The sequence below is a fragment of the Pterocles gutturalis genome, unplaced genomic scaffold, assembly GCF_000699245.1.
Source record: "Pterocles gutturalis isolate BGI_N339 unplaced genomic scaffold, ASM69924v1 scaffold4214, whole genome shotgun sequence".
Taxonomy (NCBI): Eukaryota; Metazoa; Chordata; class Aves; order Pterocliformes; family Pteroclidae; genus Pterocles; species Pterocles gutturalis.
Genome location: NW_010127996.1, coordinates 47208 through 72554, shown reverse-complemented (window position 1 = coordinate 72554; position 25347 = coordinate 47208). Strand labels below are relative to the sequence as shown.

Below are 25347 nucleotides of genomic sequence, written 5' to 3'. Positions count from 1 at the left end.
TTCAGTATTAGGTGCTAAAAGGTAAATATGATATGCCTTTTCCCCTGTATTTCATAACCAAATTGACAGGAAATTGTTTATTTAAACAAAGTAAGAAGTGTGGTAATTCACTATTAGCATGGAGAAGTATGTTCCATTTTATGCTGCAATTCATAAAATAATTTTAATCTAGTAAAGTGCACTAGTATATTGGCCTCCTGTTGTCTGAAACTAGCCACAGAACTACACTAAAAAGCTCAGAAAACTGGCTTAGCCACCAGTCTGACCACCAAGAAAAGACATTCCTGAAATACATAGCTTCCTGAAAGCACCTGTGTTTTTAACAAAAAGGAAAATACATCCCCACCATTATCATAATTCTAGATAAAAATAATGAGGCAACACATGAAAAGAAAACTTTAGTCAGTTCCTAGGAGGACTGCTGCCTGTGAGCCCCTTAGCTGTGGAACAGTCTCCCATGGGAGAAGGTGATGACAGGTCTTCAACTGGACATGACTGTACACAAACTGTAGATGGGACTGACAATAAATTGGTCAGTCTAGGGGTCCCATGTAGAAGGTCAAAGACGGTTGTTAAGAGATTCCTTCCTCCATACCTATGCCTGAAACAAGAAACTGTACTAACAAGTAGCTTTTAGTTAGTGCTATCCTGTATTTATACAGCAAAGTGGTTGCTAAAAGATTTGTCTGACAATGTAAATGCCACCGTAAGCTTACTTTATAGCCGGGAGAAATAGGTACTTGTAGGCATAAATCACTTCTTTCTGAAATACATTTTTAAGATAGGTAAGACAAATCGGACCATAAAAACACCTATTTCTCTTCTTTGACTGTAAGAAGTCATCTAAGTGAGTAATTCAGACACAAGTGTTTACATTATAGGTGTCTACGTGTAGGCGAGATGAATCCCATCCCGAGTTTCTTGAAACCACAACTCATCCACGAAGTGTTTCCAGACGAGTAGGTAATTTATTCATACTTTTAAAAAAATCATTTTTGTGTACTTTTTACAGATTCTAGATATGTAGTAATAATTATCATTATTTCATAGCAAATGCTAAATTATTGTTTAGCTTCAATTAAGTGCTCATGATGGAATGATAGTAATGATGCGATTACTTTGGCTCTATCTAGGCACATAATTTTCATTTGTGTTTTAGTGATTTCTCTATTACGCTTGGCTATTGTCATCATCTGGGGTTTTTTTTTGTATTTAATAGATAAATGCACAAGCTAAGGAAAAGTGAAATGAAAATGTTTCATTAAGTCCTTGGTTGATTGTCCTTCCCATATCACTTTTCTGACCTCATTTAACTCCAGACATGAAACCTGACTTTTTACCTGTTTTGCCAGTGTTGCGAATGAAGGTGTCTTCCAAAGTTGCCTTTTCCCATCCATGGAATTTAAGTTTCTTCAGATTCACATTTACTTGGGTAAGTTCTTCATCTATATTAATAGGAGATTGTTTGGCACCATTGCAGGCTGAATATTTCTTTCCCCAGTTCTTTTGGTTCAAAGTTCCTAGATATCAAAACATTTGGGATAAATAAATTTTAAACCTAAACTGGCATCTACGTGTTTCTTAATGTGGGAAAGTTAAAACACAGTTTGCAATCTGTGATTGGAATACCTGACCTTCTTTCAGGCCTCATCTGTAGTAATACTTAGCACACTTACCATGGCATCCTACCTTCAACAGTTAAGCCACTTTTTGACCATTTCAGACTTATACATACATGAATCTCTAGGGAAAGCAGAAAACAACAAAATACCCTCTCACACAATATACAGAAATAATAAATAAAACAGGGTGAAAAACCAGAAAGTTTTCAGGTGAAAGAAATGGGCATTAAAAAAAAACCCTTGGGAATTACTGCAAAACCCTCCATTCCAAAGAACTCTTTTAATCAAACAAATGTCATTAATGTTCCTTCTGCCCAACAAAGTCAGTCATTCAATAAGATTTTTAAATAAATAAACACAATAAGATATTTTAAAAAATCCTTACAGAGAGGGAAAAAGGAAAAGAGATTTTGCCCTGAAAAAGGAAAAAGGTTAGTGATGCTCTGGCTGGAGAGCCTGGCAGTATGGCCCAGCTTTGCTCACCAAGGGCCATGCACACACACACTGTCCAGCCTCTGCAGCTGTCGGGCGAGAGCAGCCAGGAGGTCCTGTGCTGCAGCAGGGCACCTTCTCCAAGATACAGGGGCTGGCACAGCATTTCACTGTGGCCGGTTCAGACACAGACAACATGGGCACAGACAGCGTGTCCTTCACCAAAGACTTATTTTCCATAAGAAATACTCAAGTATTCTACAGATAAGTGTCAGGGGTTAGCAGCTGCTCTGAGAATCTTTTGTTTAGATAATATGGTAATATAAATAATACAGTATTTTATGTATTTGATATGTTTGCATACATATAAATATTTTTTCCTGACAGGGAATTCTGGTAACACTTCAAAGGGCTAATTAAAACCAAGAGTTCACTGCACAGACCGAAGAAAATATAATTGCTTCTGTTAGCTTCCCACTTACTAGCAGTTAAGAGCTAATATTAGTGCATCCAATGCACACATCTGAATCCTATTAGACATGTAGATATGAGACAGTGCTCATTTACAGGCCGCTGTGCTACATCCAAGTCTGTCAGGGGAAGATTTGCTATATTGTACCCCAGGCAAGGACAGCCCTCATATTGCACTCAGAAAACTCAGAGAAGTGAGAAGAGATGCAGTCAGTCCTGTAACCATGACAATAGGCAGTAATACAAGATGCTCCTCTGGATAGCTAGCTACCTAGAAACAAACCTGAGCTAAATTATTCAACAAGTATCAAGTCAAGCAAGGTACCAGTATCACCTTGCTGCATCAGAATTACTGCAGGTCAGATGATATATAAACCCATTTACCTGCAAATAGCAACAGAAGAAACTGTTAGGCACAACAGCCAAGCAAACCAAAACGAGTTTAAGTCACAGGGTTACAAATGTGAGTATCTGCAGGTGGGGATTAGAGCCCTGCACCAAACAAGCGGTCGTCCCCTTGGGAATGGCACACAGGTTAAGTCTGCAGCTCCTCCTCAAGTCACACTTGTCCTGGACATTAGCTGTCAGTTATAGCTTATCCAATAATGCAATATCCTGATTTCTAATTCGCTTTTCATAAGAAAAGAGTGGCTAACATTTCACCTTCTCTCTCAAAAGCTTCCCTTAAGAAATTCTGAGCCCAAGTCAACCAAAACTTGGAGATGAATCTGCTCAGATCTTATGTAGTGAATTTTCAAAAAAATACTGAACGCTTTTAAAACCTAAAAGTCAATTTCATCTAAATATAAATTAGAATCCTTAACTTTTAAACAGAAAAGCCTCCAAATAGGGTCAGACAACAGAAATAACAATTCTCAGCTTGCCCTGTACATCCTTGCAGGCAGGCCCTTGTTTCCAGTTCTGCTTTCAGCCAGCTTGGCGATTTTCCAAGCTGCAGCAAACTTCTGAGAGCCCTCCCTGTCTGCTTGAAAAGTCTCTGCCAGTTTGGGCTAGGCTGGCTGCCCTTGGCCACCCCTCAGTTAGGCTCCACTCCCCGCTCCATGCTCCATTTCTTTTGCTCCTTCCTTTTACGACAGCCCAAGATTTTCCCAGACTCCTGCTGTTGCCCCAGAGCTGTAGAATTGTCCTTTCTCTTTTCACTGACATACCCACTCCCATTACTCACCTGCAGTCTCTCTTTCAGAATATCATCACGGATCTTCTCCCAACATGCATTTCCCTTATTCTGCTCTTTCCACCACTGACATTAGAACTGACTGAAAATACTACTCTTTTCTCTCTCCCACCAGTGTACATTCAGGTTGTTTCTTCCATGCTTCTTTTGATTAATGCCATTATCCCATTTTTGCATCTTCCCTTTAAATTCCCTACTATCCACTATCACATTCAATAAAAACAAATACATTAAATTAAACTATAATCTCCTTCCAACTTTCATCGTTTCATATTTTGCAGTTTTGTTACGTAGAATGCAAATTCTTTGACATGATAGTTGTTATCTTTGTCTCAGTGCATAATATAAAAAATTCCTAGCATGAAGCTAATCATACCAGTAGATACCAACAGTAATCTCAGCTCATCCCTGAAGACAGTGTCATGCCAACACTGTAATCCACCACAACGTCCTGAGCCAGGGCATGCAGCATTACATAGAATGCTGGCTGTAGGCAGCACGGCAATGCTTTGGGCCGACGAAGGAAGTTTGTTCTTTCACTCTGGATGTGAAACACTTCATAAGCATTGTCAGAAGGAAATGAGGGAAATCAGAAGGCTTGGTGAGATGAAGAACATTATTTCCTCTCCCCTAGAAAGATCTCAAACCTATGAGATGAGCTTGCTAAAAAAGACTTGATAATGTTCTGCCTTTTTTCTGTGTAGAAACAAGGGCTATTCAGTCAAGCAAGTGGTTATAATAAAAGATTCTCCTTTCATTAAGAACTTTGCTGTTTACACCTTACTGAAATCTTACAGCATCTACAAATCTTTATGCCCCAAACTAAGTTTTAGAACAATGATTTTCATGTAATTACATATTGCCATACACTCACCAATAGTCAGGGAAAGAAGCTAATCTGTGTGTCTTATGTATGAAAAAGATGCAAATACTATTTCAGCTACTCTCTTGTTGACAAAAAGAAAAATATCTATCCTATCTGTATGAATGCTAGCTTGAAATCAACCAACAATAAATGAAAAGTATTTCATGTTTGCAGAGGACAAGAGATAAGACTACTTCCAGCTATGACAAATTAACTGAATGCCCCAAATCAATGCTCCTGCTGGCAAATCTCAATAGGTGTTTGAAAACTTTTAATCAGTTTTTGTCTTTGTGGTCCAGCAGCTGGTGTAGCTGAAAAAGCTACATAAGCAAAAGACACCATTATTGCTTACAGTTGCAGAAGTACAAGTGATCTCAGCACTGAGAAGCACAGGTAATGTGGAAGCTCTTTTTCTAAGGTAAACATGATATTGAGCTCAGTAACAAGGAACAAGATCTGTGTACATTTTGCATGTCAAGAGGAAAATCACACTTGCATACCTACTGAGAAGTTGTAGCATCAATCAACAGCTATGGAATGAAATGTACAGGAAATCAATGGCAGGTTCTGGTCTGGGGCATGAACACGGGGAATTCCATAAGGAACTGGAATTCAGTCATGATTATCCAAATTATATTTGAGCTGCAAAAATACATGTTTATGTATAAATCCTGCAAGTGTTGGAGCAGATAATGGTTGTGTCTGTATTAGCAAGTAGTGCAGACCAATACAAGTGGATTTATAGAGTGAAAACCAATTGTGGTGGAGGACCAGATGTCCATATCATATGTCTTTCAGAAGGTTTTTATCTCAACCTAGCTGTGTCTGGTCCCATGGGCTGCATGCCCATCGGCTGATGAAGTGCATTAGGTACGTTCCTGCAGCACATCTGTTCAGTATCAGTTGAGGTGAACCCATGTCACACACTGTGAGACAGCTCTACCTTGCAAACCAAAGCTTGGCAAAGGGAGAGTAGCCAGCAGGTTTGCTTCAGAAGCCCAGTCCCAATCTGAACTAAAGCATTAACGTAAATGCTGCTAGTGTGGGCAGCAGGTGGTGAAACATGACTTGCAGAAAGCCAAAGTAAAAGCGAAAGAAGCAAATGTTTTTAAACAAGAGCAGACAAGGTGTTATGATGGAAAACATAAATCAAAGCAGTGCCAGCCATTTTGAAAAATATTGTTGAAACTGAGCTTTGAAAATGAATTCCCCCAAACTGTGCTTCAGAAATCTGAGAATAAAAATGTGCATGATATATCTTGAGGAGCGCACAGAGGAAGAAATGTTTGTCAAAGCTGTCAGCTCTGAAGAAGTAACTCACAATTCACAATTAATTAAAATGAGCCTGAACACAGCAGATTACAAGATAATGGAAGACTGCCTATCCACAACCCAGGATTCTTGCCCAGGGCAGAATGTGCAAAGAAAATCTTCCTACCCCTTCTTTCTAGGAAATACTCATACCTAACTCTGCTCCTCATCCTGAGCCCCAATCACCCGATCCCTGCAACAAGCATCCAATTCTCATTTCATCCTCCACTTTTATCCACGGCTGTCTGTAGAAGATCTGGCCCACAAGGTGTTAACTGCACTTCTGTCTTTTGGTAAAAATACTTGAAAGAAAAGCATCTATCAAACAACTCTCTGTGTGTCATTTTTTTTGAAAGAGTGAGCAGGGCTGAAGACAAGCTGTGAAACAGTGGGCTGTGGTCCTCCCAGCAACTTGACAGGCAAGGGGTTCTCAGTGTGCTCACACACTGCTACGTGCCTGTCTGCTGAGCTGTAAACCCTTCATTGTGAGTACTGCTGTTTACTACCATATATCAGAACTGGCTGAAAGTAATATAAAATTTATGAAAAATTGAAGATTTTTTTAAAATCAATGAAAAATATGCATGAAGAACTTAAAATTTAAACCTCAAATACAATGAACAGGATTCTGAATATGTGAAACAAATACTCCGTATTTCTTCTTCGTACTGAATATGGATGTAGTTTCAGAAGAAATAATGCTTTGGGCTTTATGGGATTAATAACAATGTCAGAAAATTGCATGAGTGAGGAGATATGTTTTACTTGGAAAATTCTACTTCCCAGCACTTCACTTTAGTAACTGTTGTTTTGACATCACAGAGTTTGCATTCTTAGGTCTTATTAGGATCATGTTTCTTGTGAATGGACATACTCCTAGTATGTGTTCCCTCAGGAACTATAAGAATCTCTAGCTTTAATGACAGTTACAGAAAAAGAAGTGCTTTAAATATTGGTGAAGAAGCCATACTTTCCTTCACAAGCATAAGCTTTGAAATATGAGGTTAACATAATCACTGTTAGATATCTACTGTTAGGTAGAAATAGGGATATGATAAAAGACCATATATGTTTTAGACTCTAACCAGTTACAGAGTATAAACACCGCTTCTGAAACTGGCAATAATGAGTAGCACAGAAGGAACCATAAGTCTGATTCAGGTATGCCATTGCTCCTACCCCATTTATTATTTCATGATTTAAACTGACGTGAACCCTAGGGTTTATGATATAGATGAAAGACAGCAGAATAGAGAGATGGATTCTTTACTTCTGCTTAATTTCTTCCTCTCCATTTTTCATCAGCTTTTGTTTTCACAATGTTATAATTACTTTTATAAATATGGATTGGACACATACAGCAGATGAAGGATATCCTTTCTGTGTGGACTGATAATGATAGATTTCCCTTATCAAAAATGTTATTGACCTACCACTTTGAAGTGTAAGTGATTTGAAGGGGTTTTTTTAGAGCAAATACATTTTATCTAAGATATGAGAAATCAGAAATAAGGCCATGAAAAGATGTGGGTACTTAGACAAAGTTTAAATTTAGATATCGAATCAATACTGCTCTGAACACCAAACTGTAGAGATATTATTTTTTTTCCCTCTTTTATTTATGCTTCACTATTTAGATAGTCCATCCAAGCTGGATGAACAGAGGAGACGGAGGTCAACAAAACTCAGGATGCTTCATACCACTAATAGCTACAGCACTCAGGTTATTACGAAAAGATGCAGTCTCTAATCCACAAGGCAGAAAAATTATTTCAATTCACATTCTGTATGAGTGCAATACTGGCTCAAAGTACTGCCAATACTAATCTTGTGAATGTTACTATAGCTCATATTTCAAAGGCCATGACACAACACGTTGCATTCTAGGGAAACATTTTGGTCCTCAAAAAAAGGAAGGTTTAAGCTTTATGTATTACTGAGTAAAAGACAACATTTCTGCTTCATCTTGATCTTCATTGTAAGCATTTTTGGGTTTTGTGTTTTTCCCCTCTAAAAGCCCCAATTATCCTCACAGTCTGTTCATGATCAGTCTCATAAGGTTTGTAAAAACTCTTCAGATTGAAAAAGCCCCAACTTTAATGGGTGAAATTACTTGTCAGGATAGATTCACAACTACAGAGAAAGAATTTTGTCTTCCAGATTTGGGCTTAGCCAATTATTATGCCCACCTCAGTGATTTAATTGCTTGTGGGTTTTCCAGGACTGGATTACTTGCCAATGTCTAGGTCAAGTGTTCAAAAATTAAATTATACTGGTTATGTTAAAGAGAGTCAGCCCACAGAGTAACTGGATGGCCACTCTAAAAAAACTTTAATAGCATTTAAACCCTCAAAGTTCAGCACTAATAATATAACTTGCTTTTAAATAAGCAGGAGTCAAATATATTTATCCCATGGACATTTCTGGCATACATACAGTAACAGAGAAATTAATGTACTACATTTTCTTACTGTATGGTGTTAATATTTCAAATAAAGCAAATAGAATCAACAAAAAATTCTATCTGCTTTGCAACTAGACGCATTCAGGTAAGTCAAAACATCTACTCTATTATCTTGTTTAGTGCCTTGTTTGACAGTTTTTATCTAAGTATCATCATACTTACATTGTATTCTGTGTATTGCGTGTATCTGCACACAGAAAAGACAGTAAGTACTGTATAAAAACAGACAAATATGGACTTACCCCAATGAGAACACCCTAAAAGATGGCATGGCACTAACTTGTCTTCAGCTGAACTCTGGTATGTTCATGTTTTCAGTTCCTCATCTAACATTTGTTGGACCATTTACCCCCTATTAAAATCTAACTTAGAAGATGAGTCAGGAAAATTCTGATGAAACATTTTGTTATCTTCAGATTATCATATCTTTCTTTCATCTTTTGTTTATTTATTTGAACAAAACCTTTATGCTTCCTTCACATCCATGGTCACTGAGACATTGCTCAACAAAATAACCAACAAGCAACTGAGGGAGAAAAGTGTTTTGTTTTTTCACTTTATCCCCACAAAAAAAAAAACAAACCCATCAGATAGCATAAACTACAGTTGTTGAGATACAATGAATACTGTAATCAGTATTATTAATAAAGTGGATGTCTAGTGATTTTTCTTCCTGGGAGTCAGCCTGATAATGATTCATAGTCAGACCAAGTGAATTACTGTGCAAAATACGTAGGAGGATAAATGCCAATGGACAGTTTTCTTGCAATATAGCAACTGTTTGCTGTTCCTCTTCTTCTTTCATTCCCTGATCAATCTGGCCATTGCAGGCTAGTTAGAAAATATATAATCAAACACTTCTATGCCAGCGAAATACAGATTACCACTGATGCTCCATTTGCAGTGCACTCAATGGGATAGCTGTTTAGACTAGGAAAAGGATTATGGGAAAAACTCAGTCAACCTTTTAAGATATCTCTTTCCTATTATTCTCATCCCACTGCTTCTGAATTTGCATATAAGTGCTGCTAGAGAATAATATAGAAACATATAATGAAAACTTGCCAAGAATTTTTTATAATTAACGTAGTGTTAAGATCTAAGCTATATTTTTCAAGTAAGTATTAAGGAAGGAAATTTGGTACAGTGCCAAATGGGAAAATGTCCAGTAAAAAGAAACACATTCTTTCTCCTGCTTTTATTTCATTTTTGACAATATGTGAAGCCCTAATTGGAAGCCCTGATTACTTCTAAACCTTGCTCTGAGGAATTCAGGTTGTAGCAATTATTTACTTTACCTTTAATAATACTTGAGATCATGAAGTTGATACAACACTGTTGAGTGACAAAGATAATTCCAAGATCACAAATAATCAGAGATGAAAACATAAGTGGAGCACATGGAGCTGACTTGTTTTTAGGCTAAGAAATAGGCAAGGCCTTTCGGCCAGTGCTGAGGAACATGTCTTCGACTTCATTTCACACACCCTACAGTTGCACTTTTTTTCTGTGATGCATATCATAGAATTAGCTGTCAATTTTGTGTCACGGCAATATCAAAGGCCCATTTGGTCTTTGGACTCCACTTGTTATGGAGCTGTTTGGCATACTGCTCGCAAGGAAGGATGAATAAAATTGGACAATTGCAGGCTTTGTCCTCTAAAGCCACCCTGATTTGTACTGCACAGAGAACAAGCGGATGTATATCATCTTTCTGTTGGTGAACATGGGCCTAAATGAAGCTTATGGAGATATTATCTCCCTCTGTCCCATACATGCAAGTACCATTCTGTTAGAAATGTAATGGCTGCATAACACAAAAAATTGTGTAGTCTCAAAGCTTTCACCAATTTTAAACAGACCAAAAAAATGCACTTTCAAGGACCATCAGCCGGAGCAAAGAAAGAGAAAGTAACAATCTACTTCAAGTGCAGCATTTAGCATCTGTCTGATAAGTGATAGCTGATGTAGTCCCAGGAGATAAGCACAATGAAACCCATCTTCAACAGCAAGAAACATCATTTTTACCAGAGTACAGATCACCATCTAAGTCTAATGAATTGCACTATGACAGTCTGTATTTCATTCCTCGTTACTACAAGGTAGACTATGCTGTATTTTCAAAATTATTTTGGGTGGCAGAACCAGGCACTCTGCAGAAACAAAATGCAATGATGAATTTTATACAACAGCATGCAATTTCCTCCTTCTCAGCTTCTCAACAGATCAACAGAACTAACAATATTGGAGAAAAATCAATATGGTTTCCTTTTCTCTCCTGTTGTAGTATGACCTGCCTACTTCCTCCACTCCACTTCCTCCCTTCCGTCTTTCTTCCTTTCCTCCCTTTCTTCCCTCTTTCCTCCTTCCCTCCTGGACCATTAAATGTTAAGGAGCAACTTGTTTAGTTCCATGAGAAGTCCTGCGGTGGTACACCACAGGGGCACTTCTTCCTGCTACCAAATACGTGCATTGCTATGTTGCTGTCACCTAGGAAAATAATTTCGGTTAGTACCAGCCTGTCTACAAGAACAGTACATCTCATAAAGGCCACAGTCATAAGTTCTGATCCAAAGCCTGCTGAAGTATATAAATAAATCACAAATAGATTCTCTGGGCTTATGAGCAGATCAGTTGCGCATACATAGAAAACCACTACTAAACAACACAAGGGGAACCTTGGATACAAAAATTCCACAGATAGCCATGAAAAAAAGTTGACATTTCCCCTTGAATAGCAAAAAAGCATTTATTGCAACTGTGGAGAATAACATAAAGATCCTGAAATGGAAGTACTAAACAGAAATAAACCAAAGCAAGATAAATATAAGGATGAAAGACTACTGGATTACATCACTGCCCAGTCAGTCCCAGCAGCTGCCAGCAGATAAATTATCCTAATGTCCAAAAGGACATAGAAATAGTTCTGTTTTTTTCCTTCCCAGGTTCTCATTTTTACAGAGCTCCAGTTTTTATAAAATGGAGCTCCTACATATCTCCAGAAGAACATAATAACATCATAGGAAAGTGGAATTTCTTTTTAGCATCTTTTAGCAGAATTTGATATCACATTTCTATAGGAATTTCAGTACATATTATGCTTGCATAATGGTAAGGATAAGAGGAGGAGATGGGCAGGAATTTTTTATATACTATTATATTAAGCTGCACGGATTTCTTACACAGAGCTATAGCTGTATGTGTGCTTATCTACACAATTTCTTATCATATTTTATTTTTTACTTTAGAAAGCCAGTTCTAGTTCATAAAATGGCTCTTTAGCAAGGACTCTGACTGTAACAGCAACAAGTTTAATTCTGTTTCCCTTTCCCCCCCAAATAAAAGAAAATCCTTTGAAAAATGTTAAAAACCAACCCCCTCCTAACATTCCACAAACCTTCCTGCACTAACGGTATTACTTTATTTGGACTAAGTATAATTTCAGTGTTACCATTATGCTTCCATTTTGTCCACAGACTTTATAACAGATACTTTCAATGCTGAGTAGTTATTCTTAAGAGTGCATAGCTAAAAGCTACTGCTCAGTAGCTGTAACTCACCTCAGATGGGGAACTCACTGTCCATTAATAGCATTTACCAGCATGGCTTTTCCATTCTATCCTGCAGTGGAAACTATTTGAAATGAGGATGGAAGCAGCATTAACTGCCACAGAGGCACACACTTAATTCATGCATCTCTGTTCAATTGTGATCTCACATCTGTTTCAGTCAGCCAGTAAGCTCTTGTCCCTATGTGAGTCTTGTGGTGATAAAACTGGCCTAAAATGTCTTGCTGCTGTTAGGAGCATTGCTTTTTACTTTATATTTTCTGAAACTAAGACTTAATTCATTGCACTGGTTGTACTCAGAAACTAACAGAAACTATTGTCTAACCTACTCCCTGGGTGTTCCACTTTTCATATCAATATTGCTTTAAATTTGCTACACTCTTTAATGGCTTAGTACTTTTTTTTTTTTTTTTTTTTTTTCATCTATGGCTAATACACAGAATAATCAACCTCCAGGAAGATTTGTGTCATCATTTCTCTTTTTTTATTTTCTCTGTGGAGAAAAAAATATTCTCCTTTCATTTCTATGCACAGGAAAGTAGAAGAGGATCAGAAGAGCATATTACTTTCTTTCTTCACATTGTTACCAGGGATCTAGTATGTAGGGCACTTTTTACCACCTGAAATACAGTCTTTATTTCTTTCTACTAAGTAGACTATTCAAAGAGGAAGAGATCTAGCATACTTTATCATAGTTGGAGAAATTAAAGGCATGTTTCTTGATTAATTTATCTATTTTAAGCAGGAAGTTACTAAGGCAGGAGCAAGAGGAACACATGGTACTCCTGACACATTAACATCATCTAACCATCAAACCTCTCCCCAGTGCAGGGGAACAATTATCTTTTGCCACAGAATTATGTTATCATTCACATAAAGGAAATTATCCAATTTTACAAGGGGATTTTATATACACAAGTGACTTCAGTACCAAGTATTCAAGAATCACACCACTTCTAGATTTGTGGTGTGCTTCTATACAAGCAGATTAAGTTTTAGTGAAATTTTATCTACTACTGCTTCTCCTTTCCTTTTCGCTCTTAGTGGAAAGTATCAATTTTATGATCAAGAAAAAATCATGCTACCCTAAGCATGTTATCTTGAATGTAAATGCTACTTTGTTATGTTATCTTGAAAAATGCACTTACTGAACTACTCCAGAGCAAAAATTTTCTGGCAAGAATCTTCTCTTTTCAGTCTGCAAGGAATTGGACCACCGTAACAAAAAACAGTCTGTAAACTGTTAGGAGAAAATATCCCAAATACATGCCTATTGTGCAGATAATTGAAATGTAGTTAATCAAGCTCAAGAGACCAAGCCATGTTAGAGTTCATAGGTTCCCAAATTTTCACCAAAAGCTCCCCAAATATTCTTTCGCTGCCTGTGCCCCGAGGCAGTGTCAGTTTGATGAAGCTTGAGCAACCAAAATCAAAGCCCATTTTTGGATTCACAGACTAGCCATCCCTTGCCACCATTTCCCAAGGCACAGACCAAACTGGCATGTGCCTAGTGACCCTCAGACTGTGCAGCCAACAGCAGCAAGATGAGAGCAAAGCCCTGTAGCTGCATCTCCTGCCATTAAAGAACATTCAAGTGTATGCCCATTTTAATGCAATATCCCAGCAGCTACAGCCAGGCAATGTATTTGGAAGAACATGAGTTCAATACCCTCCTCAGCCAAAAAAAAAAATTATTCATGATTCATATTTTGCATTTCCCATGACAAGGCCTGAGAATATTGACAAGGGAAGGAGAACAAGTCCTCTTCACTCACCCGACTAGTGCTGTAATTTGGTGAGGCTAAAAATTTAAGAAGATAAGGAGGGGGAAGGTTGATTTTGTAGCCCAGCAGCTGAATCACTCAGCAGGGAAAGGGCAAAGATGACACAAATGGGCTGAGACAGGCACCCTTCTGCTAATCAGTGGATTCTGAGGCAAGTAACTCCCCCTTGTATCATTTAGGCACCTAACGTAGGTACCTAACCTTGAACTGTGAACTTAAGATATATGTTCCCTATGATCCCTCAGTCATTAGCACTTTTACAGTGGGACATGCTAAGCCTTTGTGTACTTGAGAAGTCTACACAGCAAACAACTGGAAAATATTTCAAATTCGCACCTTAGATTATTCCACATGTAGCTTCCACGGGCACATATAAACCCTACATCATAGTCTAATTCTCCTATTGTATTTCTCTGGTGTTTTGGTTCTTATTTGAATTAGGCTTCAGTCCCACAACCAGATCCAGCCAGCTATTCTGGTCAAGAATGTACTGATAGCCACAAAACACCTTGTATATCATTAGTCTGTTCGTATTAATAATCATACTTCTGTGGCAAATCAAGCTCCACTATTATTAAAGCAATTAGAGAAAGTAATTGTTACAAATTCTTAAATATAATAAATTTCTAGTTGTTTTATATTTGCTATTCCAGCACAATGGCTAGTGTTTGCATTGCAGCATTGAGCACCAAATAGCACCACATGCGTTAAGAGATTTCTGACACACTTCTATGACTAGTCTATATCAAATGATGATGTCTAGTTCCTATATTTCAAACAAGAAACTCAGATTGCATATAAAAAGAAATATTCAGGAAAATCAGAGAAGAGAACCTCACCTAGGTTATACCAAGTATAAATCAACCACTTACTGTTTTCAAACTTTTTTTTTACTTTTTTTTTTTTTCCTGGAAGAACTTCCATGTGCTTATTATGTACACTCTACACCACTGTATATGTGTCACAGTCTCCCAGTGGTCTCATTCTTTGAGAACCTGTGTATGACTTCTCCCTAACCAGGGCAGCTATGGATGACTAATGTAGGCATTGATCGCAATTGGGGTGGAAACTGTGCAAAGATTATGATGATTAAAGAGGAGATATGAGGCCGGAGTTTCTAGCTAAGACATATTGCACAGGCAAGGCATACTAAAGCCCAAGTACTGAATCTGTATCTCTTGGTATAGTTTTGAAGATACGAAAAGACTAGTATCACTCATTAAGGACTTGCATGACATTTACACAGAGATTTCAATCTGAAGGGGCTGATGGAAAACCCTGTAGGTGAATTATATGATTCTTCTGCATCAGTTCTAAGATGGGGAATAATATATTAGAATAGGAAAACGTGAGAGCTCAGCAGTAGGAAGACAAGGCAAAATCATTACGCAAATGAAAGTTACTGAGAAAATGCAGAGACATCTTCTTGTATACATAACTGAGGACTCTTTTTAATAACTTCTCTCTGCTGTAGGAAGCAACAACCTTTCCCTTCATGAGAATCAGCTTTATCTTGGAATAATACCCAGAATCTTATTTCCAGCACAGCTTACCTCCCTATGGGGGAACATCAAATCTAGAAGACTCAGTGAGTGGAGTTTCCACGGAATTGTTTCTGGAAAGAAAATATGTTTTTGACTTCATGGAAAATATTGCCAGTCTGTGACTGTGAGTCACAGGAGATCTGTTGAAAATCAGAGGGCTTTTTTCTATATTTCCTCTTTACTTTTGCCAATATCATGTCACATTGCAGTTCTGATAAATAACTCCTTGACTGGCAGTTGTCTTCGAATCTCTTGTTTTGTGAAGATTTGGCACACAAACTTGTATTGAGACTCACTCATCCTTGTAATCTCTTAGCTTGCCATGTTCTTTTATTTCCTTCCTTCTCCAGTTTAGTAATGACATGTCTTTTGTGTGAAACTCTTGCTCAGAATCACAGAACTACAAAATAGTTGAGGATGGAAGGGAGGAGGTTATTGCCCAACCCTCCTGCTCAAACAAGGTCATCTACAGCCAGTTGCCCAGGATCATGTTTAGATGGCTTTTGAATATGTCCAAGAATGGAGACTCCACAACTTCCCTGGGCAACCTGTGCCACTGCTCAGTCACCCTCAGAGGTAAAAAGTGTTTCCTGATGTTCAGAGGGAAACTCCTATGTTTCAGTTTGTGCCCACTGCCTTAATTGGACTCTCTCCCATATGTCCATGTCCCTCTTGTACTGAGAAATCCAGAACAGCACTCCAGTACTGAGTAGAGGGGAAGGATCACCTCCCTCGACCTGCTGGCAACACTCCTCCTAAGGCAGCCCAGGCTACTGTTAACCTTTTTTTTTGCTTCAAGGGCACATTGCTGGCTCATGTTCAACCTGGTGTCCTCCCAGATCCTTTTCTGCAAAGCTGCTTTCCATCTGGTTGGCCCCCAACACGCACTGGTGCATGGGGCTGTTCCTCCCCGGGTGTAGGACTTTGCACTTTCCCTTGTGGTAAGTCTCTCAGCACTCCTCCCAGTTTTATATCATCAGCAAACTTGCCGAGGGCACACTCTGTCCCATCATCTAGATCACTGATGAAGATATACAGTAATACTCTCTTCCCATAATACTGGACCTTGTAAAGAAAAAATAATATGGATTTGTGAAGCCAAGTCAGAAAGAAAATCTCTTCACCAGAGCTGCATAAGCCATACCAGAGCTTAGAGCTCCTGGGGCATTACAAGTGTTTTGCCTGGCCATCCTGGGCACCCCATCTCATTTATGGGATTCACAAAACCTGGGGATGAGTTGTGCATACTACTCCACAGGTTGGAAACTTATATTCCATAACCACACTGGCAATGTCAGTAAGCAGAACCTGAAGAGCACTGTCCTTGCCAGCCTCTGTGCTGTCAACTGGTAATATTACTGCCATCCTGACAAAGCAAAATTCTGATGGACACTCTGAGGAACTCATCAGTCTCACATCAAGGAGGGATTTTGTTGACAATTGTGTCCTTGTCTCACTTAGCTGAGCTGAATTTAATTAAAACACATTTCCTGAGAACATTTGACCACTGTTCAAATAATCCTCAGCTTGCAGGCACAGAGTACTAGCAGAGTGTTACACTCTGCCCTTGCGCATTCTGCATCCCTTTGCAATTTGACTTGACTGCAGCTGTATATCTGCATAAACTCACCCCTTCAGATTAGGTATGACAAGTCCCTGTTCCATAAGGAATAGAGCCCACTGGAAGACTGTAAAGAATTTGGTATATAATTTAATTTGGTAGTAGGACAAACCCTTGGTTGCATAAAACAAATATTGCTATTACACGTAACACAATGGTTCCCTTGTTAACACTGCTGCTGCTGATTGCTAAATTTTGGCAGCTGCATTTCTCCAGATGTGCTACTTAAATGGTCATTTAGGATGGAGAATTTCCATCCTCTGCCTTACACAGCTTTATAGTTCTCATCCTTGTACATACTGGGCATTTGATGGAGCATAAATATATCAGATCTTACTCTTTTTTAATGGGTTTTGAAAACAAAATGTTTCTTTACAAATATTGCAGTAAACAAAATGACATCAGCAGTATAGTAACTTTGTAACTGTCCAGGACTGAAATGGTGGTAGCCGACACTGAAAATAAATTTACCAATTTTCATCTGCGTTGGTCTAATGAGTGCTTAAGGGATACCTTATGAGGGAGCTAAAGAAAGGAAGAACTTGCATTCAAGAAGGGCGATTAGTGTTGTGGGTTGCTGTGAAGCATTAACTTGACAGCCATGCACAAGTCAACAGTATGTTTGTCTCTCCTCCCTACTGGGGGTATTGTTTCAAAGAGGGTCATGGGTTTGCAAATCCGGCATCCACTCACATTGTTTAAAAATTGTACAAGACCCCCATTAGAATAATGGGTCCTGACATATATTTCCTAATTTGCTGTATGATATAACTACTGTGGACAACTGTAATCATACTCTAACTGCTGCTATAGAAAGAGGTTTTTAAAAAATTACTCTGTTGATCTGAGATGTAATCTTCATCTGTGATGGTATAAACACTATGTCCTGTGGGATGACAGCATTAATATTTTATTAATAACTCCTGTACATCCTCCTACATGAGCTGTGGAATGTAAAAACAACCTTCACTGAAGCAGAGGATGAAAAATAAGAAGTGGATATATAAATAACCTCTAAGAAAAATTTAGCCATTTCAGCATTTCATAAGCTGCATTTCTGCTTAAGATTTTGGTTTTTAAACTGCAGGTTTGCTGCCTACACAGAGTTTAAAGGATGCTTGCTGCCAACTTGAAACCTGATCAGGCATTTTCAAGAAAATCAGATTGCTTGGTTTGAGAGATCACATTTGTCAGCCTTTGAGGTCTGACAATCATACTGCCTATTTTTAAAGGATGTTTTTCTCCTGAGCATCCATATGCTATAGTTTCACTCAAACAAAAACTCAAACTGAGAGGAAAAATGCTCTGAAGTCTTTGGCTATCTCTCTGTGGCAATGCATCTAATGCAACCAGGGGGAAATCCAGTGTTCATAAATTAAGTGTCTGTCTTTCTTCACTGGCTATATCAAAGGCAGACACCTTTCAAAGGCAGTCCAATCTGTCCAGTTCAATTGGTTCTCTCTTAATGGTAATGGGGATGATGGCCACAGATAATACAGTGCTGCCTCTGCACTAGTGGTTAGAGCACTGGGTGAGGAAGCAGTGACTTGGATTCGTGTGTTTATTCTTCCTGAAGGAGTTAAGCCAAGACATTAGGAAAAGGCCTAACCAGTAAAAAAGAGAAGTGGCCGTCCTTTCCAAAAAGGCTGGGCTGCTGTGGCCTCTGGGCAGCAACAGAACTCAGCTCTCAAGGTGACAAGAAGCCCGACTTGGATTTATAGCATTTAGCGGAGGGGAAGGAGGGCAAGGGAACAGCCTGAAGTCTGGTCTCTCCTTCTGGGTCTGGTTTTTGCCTTTTATTCAGAGACAATTTAATTTGAGAGGAGGGGAAGCTGCATCTGGAACCTCAATTCCAGTAAACTGCGCTAATTTGCAGGAAAATTGCACCATACTGCAGGAAGAAAAGAAGAGCTGACAGAGTAGCTACAGTTCATGTAGGAGCCTGCAACTTTGGCGACTGTAAACTGTAAACTTTGGAGTGCGTAAGACGGAAAGCGCAAATAGGCAAAAAGAAAACTGAATGTGTTTCCAAGGGTATTTTAATGAAAAAGTATTGTTTGCCTGTACATTTCATTTCACTTTAACTAATTAATAGACACGGATGCTTCCTTTGAAAATAAAAAAAACTGACAAGTGATACTTGAACCTGATGAACCTGATGCTCTTATGCAGAGACAGACAGCCCTGCTCCTTATACACAGCAGCAGTTGTGTGCTCTGCTTCCAGAAAAAAGCCAATGATTTCTGACAACTAGAATAGCCACTTCATGGGTTATAGAAAGATATCAGAGGAAAAGAAGAAAGATGTTTGGGAAGTGACAGAGACATTTTTTTTCTGACTGCATCTCTGTCTTTAAATCAGCCAAGTGCATAAGCCTGTAAATTGCAGTGTCTTCAGTTCCCTCAAGGGACTGCTTAGCTAGAATCAGGTCTTAAATGTCTGTATTACTATATCTTAGGTTAAAAAAGCATATACTTAAATGTACTCCCATTAAGTTTATTACGAAAGCACACAGTTATACAATTATGTGATTGTTCTGGGCTGCTCAGCAAACAGAGAGTGACTTGTATCTTAAAGAACATACACGAAAGGGTGATGAGGATATGCAGGTGCAAGCCTGACATTTAAAAAAGTGATTACGACTGTTTTTTCTAGATCTGCTATTGTTGGGTTTTGTTTGTAACTATTCCATCTCTCGGCATATATTCTGGCTCCATTATGCAGTATCATTATGACACACAAGAGAAACCTAACATCATCCTCCCAGGGACACAGATTCATCATACATCACGGTGCAGTCACCTCTGGGAATATTTGAAGGAACTCATCACCTAGGCAGAGAGCAAAGAAGTGTGACATGAAGGAAACTGATTCACCAAGGACAAATGCGTAAGCACCAAAGATGCACTGTGCTGCTTGAAGTAAGCTGTGGAGGTGTTCTGAGACAGCACGCTGGCAAAAGCTGATTTCTCATATTATCACGTTAACATAAAATGCTAGGACAAATACCGAGTGTCCCCTAGAAGTCATTAGCTGGGTGAACAGGTGATGCTGCATGGCTGCATTGCTATGGCAGGACTGCTGAAGGCTTGATGAAACAACAGGCTCTGCTAGTCCATACTGTGCCCACTAACACAGAGGAGGCTAAAAGCATTACAAGTGCAGAATATCCAACCCTAGGGCTGCTCCAACAGACAAGTCAGCAGGTTCCAGCTGTTGACAGTCCAGCTAGTCAGAGCTGCTCAGCAGCACAAGACAGAAAGTGCTGCCAGCCCTCAGTGCTCTACTATAAAGAGCTTTTCCCTCAGACAGAAGCAATGAGCATGGATGACTGCAGGCTTGCAGTAGTCCAAGAGACAGAAAATTAAATCAATTTAATCTCAAATTGTCTGCAATAAACTTCCAAAGAAAAGCAAAACAATTTTTAATGTCCATGTAAAGCAAATGAGTTTGGGTTTCAAAATGGGATCCAAAAGCTTTGGAGGAGTAAGTCATTGATAAAGCCCCCCCAAAATTTATGAATTTAAGAGTTACAAGAAATCTTCCATGTCAAATTTGATTTGTAGGTGTAAATCAGACAAGTCCCAGAAACAAGTCTGAGTAGCTTAAGAAGTTACTGCGGTCACACAGAAGTTTCTGCCCCATCGGATCCTACTGTATTTCCATTCAAAATAATTACAGTACTCTAAACCACCCAGATAACATTACATTAATTCAACACATATTTTATGTCAGAGTTTGCCCAAGAAATACTTGCCTTAGACAGAAAGTGAGTTGGTGAAATAAAAGCTACCTCATCCTTCCAGGTTCTAGATCCAAAATGAGGACATATTAGGGCTTAAAGAGAAAACCCTGCCCTTTTTTTTTTTTTTTTTTTTTTTTTTTCAAAAGAGAGAAGTTATACATTTTTCTGGGTCTCCTTATAAGAACCACATTTTTGTCTGGAATATTCCCTGCAGTACTTCCTCCCACAGCCTCGAACAGCCAAAAAATGGGGACCTAGCATAGAAAATAATTTTCTTAGACAAATGTTTGATAATTAACAAACTAGCAAAGGACCTAAAACCTGTGTAATTTCAGGAATGGCTGACAGTACACTCTTTGTCTATGCAACAACACATAAACTAGATGCTGCTTGAAAGATGATTAAATAGGGTCTTGAGTTGCCCCAAAGCATCACAGATGTCTGAAAGGTCACCTGGGTCCTTTCCTTCATTACAGGATCAAATATAATTAGACTATCCCTCACTAACGCTTGTCTTCCCCATTTTTTTTGAAAGAGCTTCAATGACGGGGATTCCACAGCCTTCCTAAGTAACCTGAGTTTAGCTATTCATTCTCAGTTATTTTTTCCTGATTTTACACGTAGACCTTCTCTTCTGCAAGTTAAATTGACTCATCCTTGTTGCTTCAGTGGAACGGAGAGCAACCGATCCCTTTATAACAACTTTTAAATATTTGAATGCTATTATCATAACTCACTTTTCTACACTGACATTTCTTTCGGTTTTTTTCCAGGAAGCTTGAGCTTTCTTAGACCTCCATCATTCTTTTTGCTTCTTCTCTGGACCTTCTCTCAATTTGTCACTGTCTTTTCTACAAGTGTGCGGCCCAAGGATGAATACAGAAGTACAGCTGAGACCTTCCGAATGACAAGTAGAGCAGAATAATTGCCTCCCATGCCTTCTACATCATTCCTGTTAATTTACCTCAAAATGGGATTGCCTTTTTTGCAACAACAGCATATTGTTAATTCAGATGCAATTATAGCTAACTGCCATACAGCCACCTAACTAGACAGTCTCCATTTTGCATCTATATTCTTGATTTTCTTTCCCGACTGGAATATTTTGTGCTGTTACCATTGTATTGACAAACTCTGTTTCACTGATTTCAGAACATTTTTCCAATTCATCAAGCTCATTATGAATTCTGTCACCCAAAATTCTTGCAACTTCCAGCATGGTGTCCTCCATGAATTTGCAATTGCCCTCTCTTTCCTCTTCTGAGATAGTAGTGAAAATACTGAAGAATCTCACATCCAGGAAGAAGCTTTGTTGGATATATCTTGATAGGCTCTAAGAAACTACTTTATATTTTAGCATCACCATTAATTTTGTAAAAGTCTCCATTTAATCTTGGTTGTGCAGAAAAAGCTACACTTGCATGCATAAATTTGGATCTGGTACTACCATAGACTGAAACAATAGCTCTGGAAAGTGTAAACTGAACCATTCATCTTAGTGAGATATTAAATATGAAGTTTCAGGACAATTAAATGTCAACAATAATTTTCACTGATGACCAACTTTGTAGAATCAAGCTAATACGCTTGTAATTTCTCTTATTATGAAAAATAATGAGGGCTCTGCACAGGGACAGCTAATTGCCATTGGGCATTATAGTGTGATTCCTCACCTAATTGCCAAACACTCCTAGTTTTGCCATGATAATTTTTTCAATCATTTAACAATTTTTACACACTGAAAGGAGAATAAATATTCACAATGCATTTCTGAGTATTTTGCTACCCACTCCATCACTGCTAAAATCCATACATGTAAATTTTGTTTAGAAACATACTCCATTGTTAATGTGATACAAATTGGTCATAACTATAAGGTAGGACTGATTCAAAGTTCAGTTTTAAGTTGAGGGATATCTTTTCACTGATTTCAGTTGGCTTTAGTTGAGGCTGTTAGATGAAAGTTTGAAATTTGAATATAAGTAATTAGTTGCGGTTGTAAAATTTGGTACTTACACAGCAATAATTAAAATTATATTTATGCAGGAATTTATCAAAATGGGGTTTATCTGTGGGTGACAGTAAAATAAAGCTGCTAACTGGGTATTTCATATTCACACAAGCATTTATTTTAAGATTATAAATCATTGCAATTTAATAATGCTTGAACAGGAAATAAACTTTCAACTTAAGCGATATTTTGCCTACGATACAGAAAGCTTTATAAGCCAACTTCCAGCTGTTTATCTGGTATCCAAGTTCAGATATGTCAGGAGACGGATGGATGGACGGATGGACAGATGGACGGAAGGAAGGAAGGAAAGTAAGTCTTTGAAAAACTGGAAATTGTGCAGTTGTGCTGAATAGATCAGTAAATACCCTAAATTGTTACCACAGTATCTAACAAATCAGTACTTTCACTTGTTTAGTAACTATGAGAGAAGGAGAAAAATAGTAAGCAGCAGTAAATGGGAGGTACTAGGCTGTGTGTGTGCAGGAAACTCTGGAGTTTCTCAGTTCTGCTAATTACACCTGCTGATGACATTACACGTGCAAACACGCCACCAAAAGGAGGTCCAGCCTATGGGAAAAACAACTGACCTTGAGAACTCAATTAGCAAAAATGGCATGAAATTCAACAACGTATGTTGTAAAATCATACATTTACAGACTACTAGTGGGAGTTTTTGTTACTAATGAGAATTTAGGAAAAACATGGGGGACAAGGAGAATCCAATCATGTCTGACAGTCTCAGGGGACTGTAAACAGACAGCATGATGGAAAGACAAGTGTGTTCTGAAGCTCTAACCAAACAATTCCTAGTAAAGGTGGGAAAATATTCATGTCTCTGCACAAACTCCTGGGAACAGTTCATCTGGGATAAGTACGTGAGATGTTGGTCACCCATGCTGAAGACAAAAGAATTTTAGCTGAACCATGGGTGAGCAGAAAAAGTTAGCGCACTGATCAACAGTGGGACAAGAGGCTGGACTGTCTTGGTTTAATTTAAAAAACAAACATGAGAGAGATATCAGTGCAGCTAAATATTGGCAACAGAGAAGAACTCTCCAAAAACCAACCCAATTCTGTCAGAAGATCCAGACAACCTCAATGATGCACTGATTCAGCTAGCTCAGAAACCCAGAAAAGGTTTAAAAGTCAAGAGTAAGTTTTGGGGATAAGTCTTTTAGCGGAACTATGAAAAAAAATATCACAACTACTTTCAAAACAGGGTTCGATTAATTTTATGCAAGAGTTAGATAGCATGACTGCCTGTAACAGCAGGGTGTTGGAGCTGGGGAGTCCATATCCGGTCTCAATAAGAAAAACCTGAACAGTTCAATTAAAGGAACTTATACTGGAAAATCCTACTGACTTCATCCCCCCTTGACAGGGCCTAAAGCTGAACAATTGGGAGAAGAATATTTTGTTTCTATGAAACATTTATCAAGAAGACAGACCTGATGCAATGTGCTTCCAGTATAACTAACCCTTTGTTGAAGAGAATATGACCAACTTAACCTGAAACAAGTGACTGGAACAGAACTTACTGGTAGCTTATTGTTTGGAACAAAGGCATTTATTCATGTTTATGTTTGAAATTTGTTTATTAAGTGAATTATATATTTTAGAGACAACAATATGACTCACTTGCATGTGATTTCAAAGTGAGTTTTGAAATCTGTTGGCATTTTGAAAAGGATTTTGCTCTTTTAGATACAAATATATCTGCAGTTTGCTAGCTATAAATCTGAGGTTTAAAAAATAATGTTTTCCAATGTCTGGATGCAGGATGTACTTTATTGTATTGACTTTCACACCAGGAAACCATATCAATGAAAAGTATTTTGCTAATAATGTTTCAGATTGAATAAAAAATTATGAGGAAATAGAAAACACCTTCAATTTTTTATTATAGAAGGTAGTTAATGAACAGAGCACAGTGTAAATCTCTCTGTTCTTCATCAGCATTTACATTTATGCACTGATCTGTTGAGTTGGCAACAAGTTTATACATAGTTTATATAAACATGGTTTATACATGTAACTTGCAGCACATCTACAGATACATCAACACTTTCACAAATGGAGGGACAACGAAAACGTTCTTAATTGATTGATGGTTTTTATGCTACCAAATTAGGACCCATCTTATACAGAATATGCACCAAACAGTCCCTTTCTTTATGTTCTGTTTAACTGTGATACAGCAGGTAAGCGCTTTCCCTCATCGTATGTTCCTATAAAACGTGCAGTGGGTGTGCTGGCTTTTGTGAACCCTTGCAGGCATGCCAGCTGAATGCACCATGGAAACCACACTGGAGGGTGTCCCTGACATTTAGGAAAAGGCAGCTGGAAGAGCCTGCATGATAGTCCAGGAAGCACTCAGCTGGTTCTTTCTCCATTAGTTATTTGGGAGGAGAAAGAGTTTCTCCTGGGAACACAGGAGATAAAGTGGCAAACTGACAGTTACTTTGTGCAGCCATTAATGAATGTCAGGGAGAAGTAGGCAACTAAACCCTAAACAAGCATTGGATGGTGGGAAAAAGAAGAATTTTATAATGCAAAAGGGAAACAAGCTGTGGCTGCACCGTAAGCGAAGAAATAAGCCAATATGACAAAAAGCATCAAGAGGAAAGGGTAGGGAGATTTCTCTCAAGAAAGTGATAGAGTCAGAAGACACAGGAAGTAATCCACAAAAAAACCCTCTTTTTAGGACATG

The 25347-nt window shown here is 38.4% G+C and overlaps 1 protein-coding gene across 1 annotated transcript in view; it reads right to left on the bottom strand.

Moving 5' to 3' along the window:
* The window catches only part of PTPRZ1 (protein tyrosine phosphatase, receptor-type, Z polypeptide 1), a gene marked incomplete at its 5' end in the record, with an annotated part of 97550 nt that overhangs the window by 61996 nt on the left and 10207 nt on the right, over window positions 1-25347 (bottom strand). The window contains 1 exon segment of the mRNA XM_010079457.1: window positions 1341-1520. Within this exon segment, the coding sequence (XP_010077759.1) occupies window positions 1341-1520 (180 nt within the window).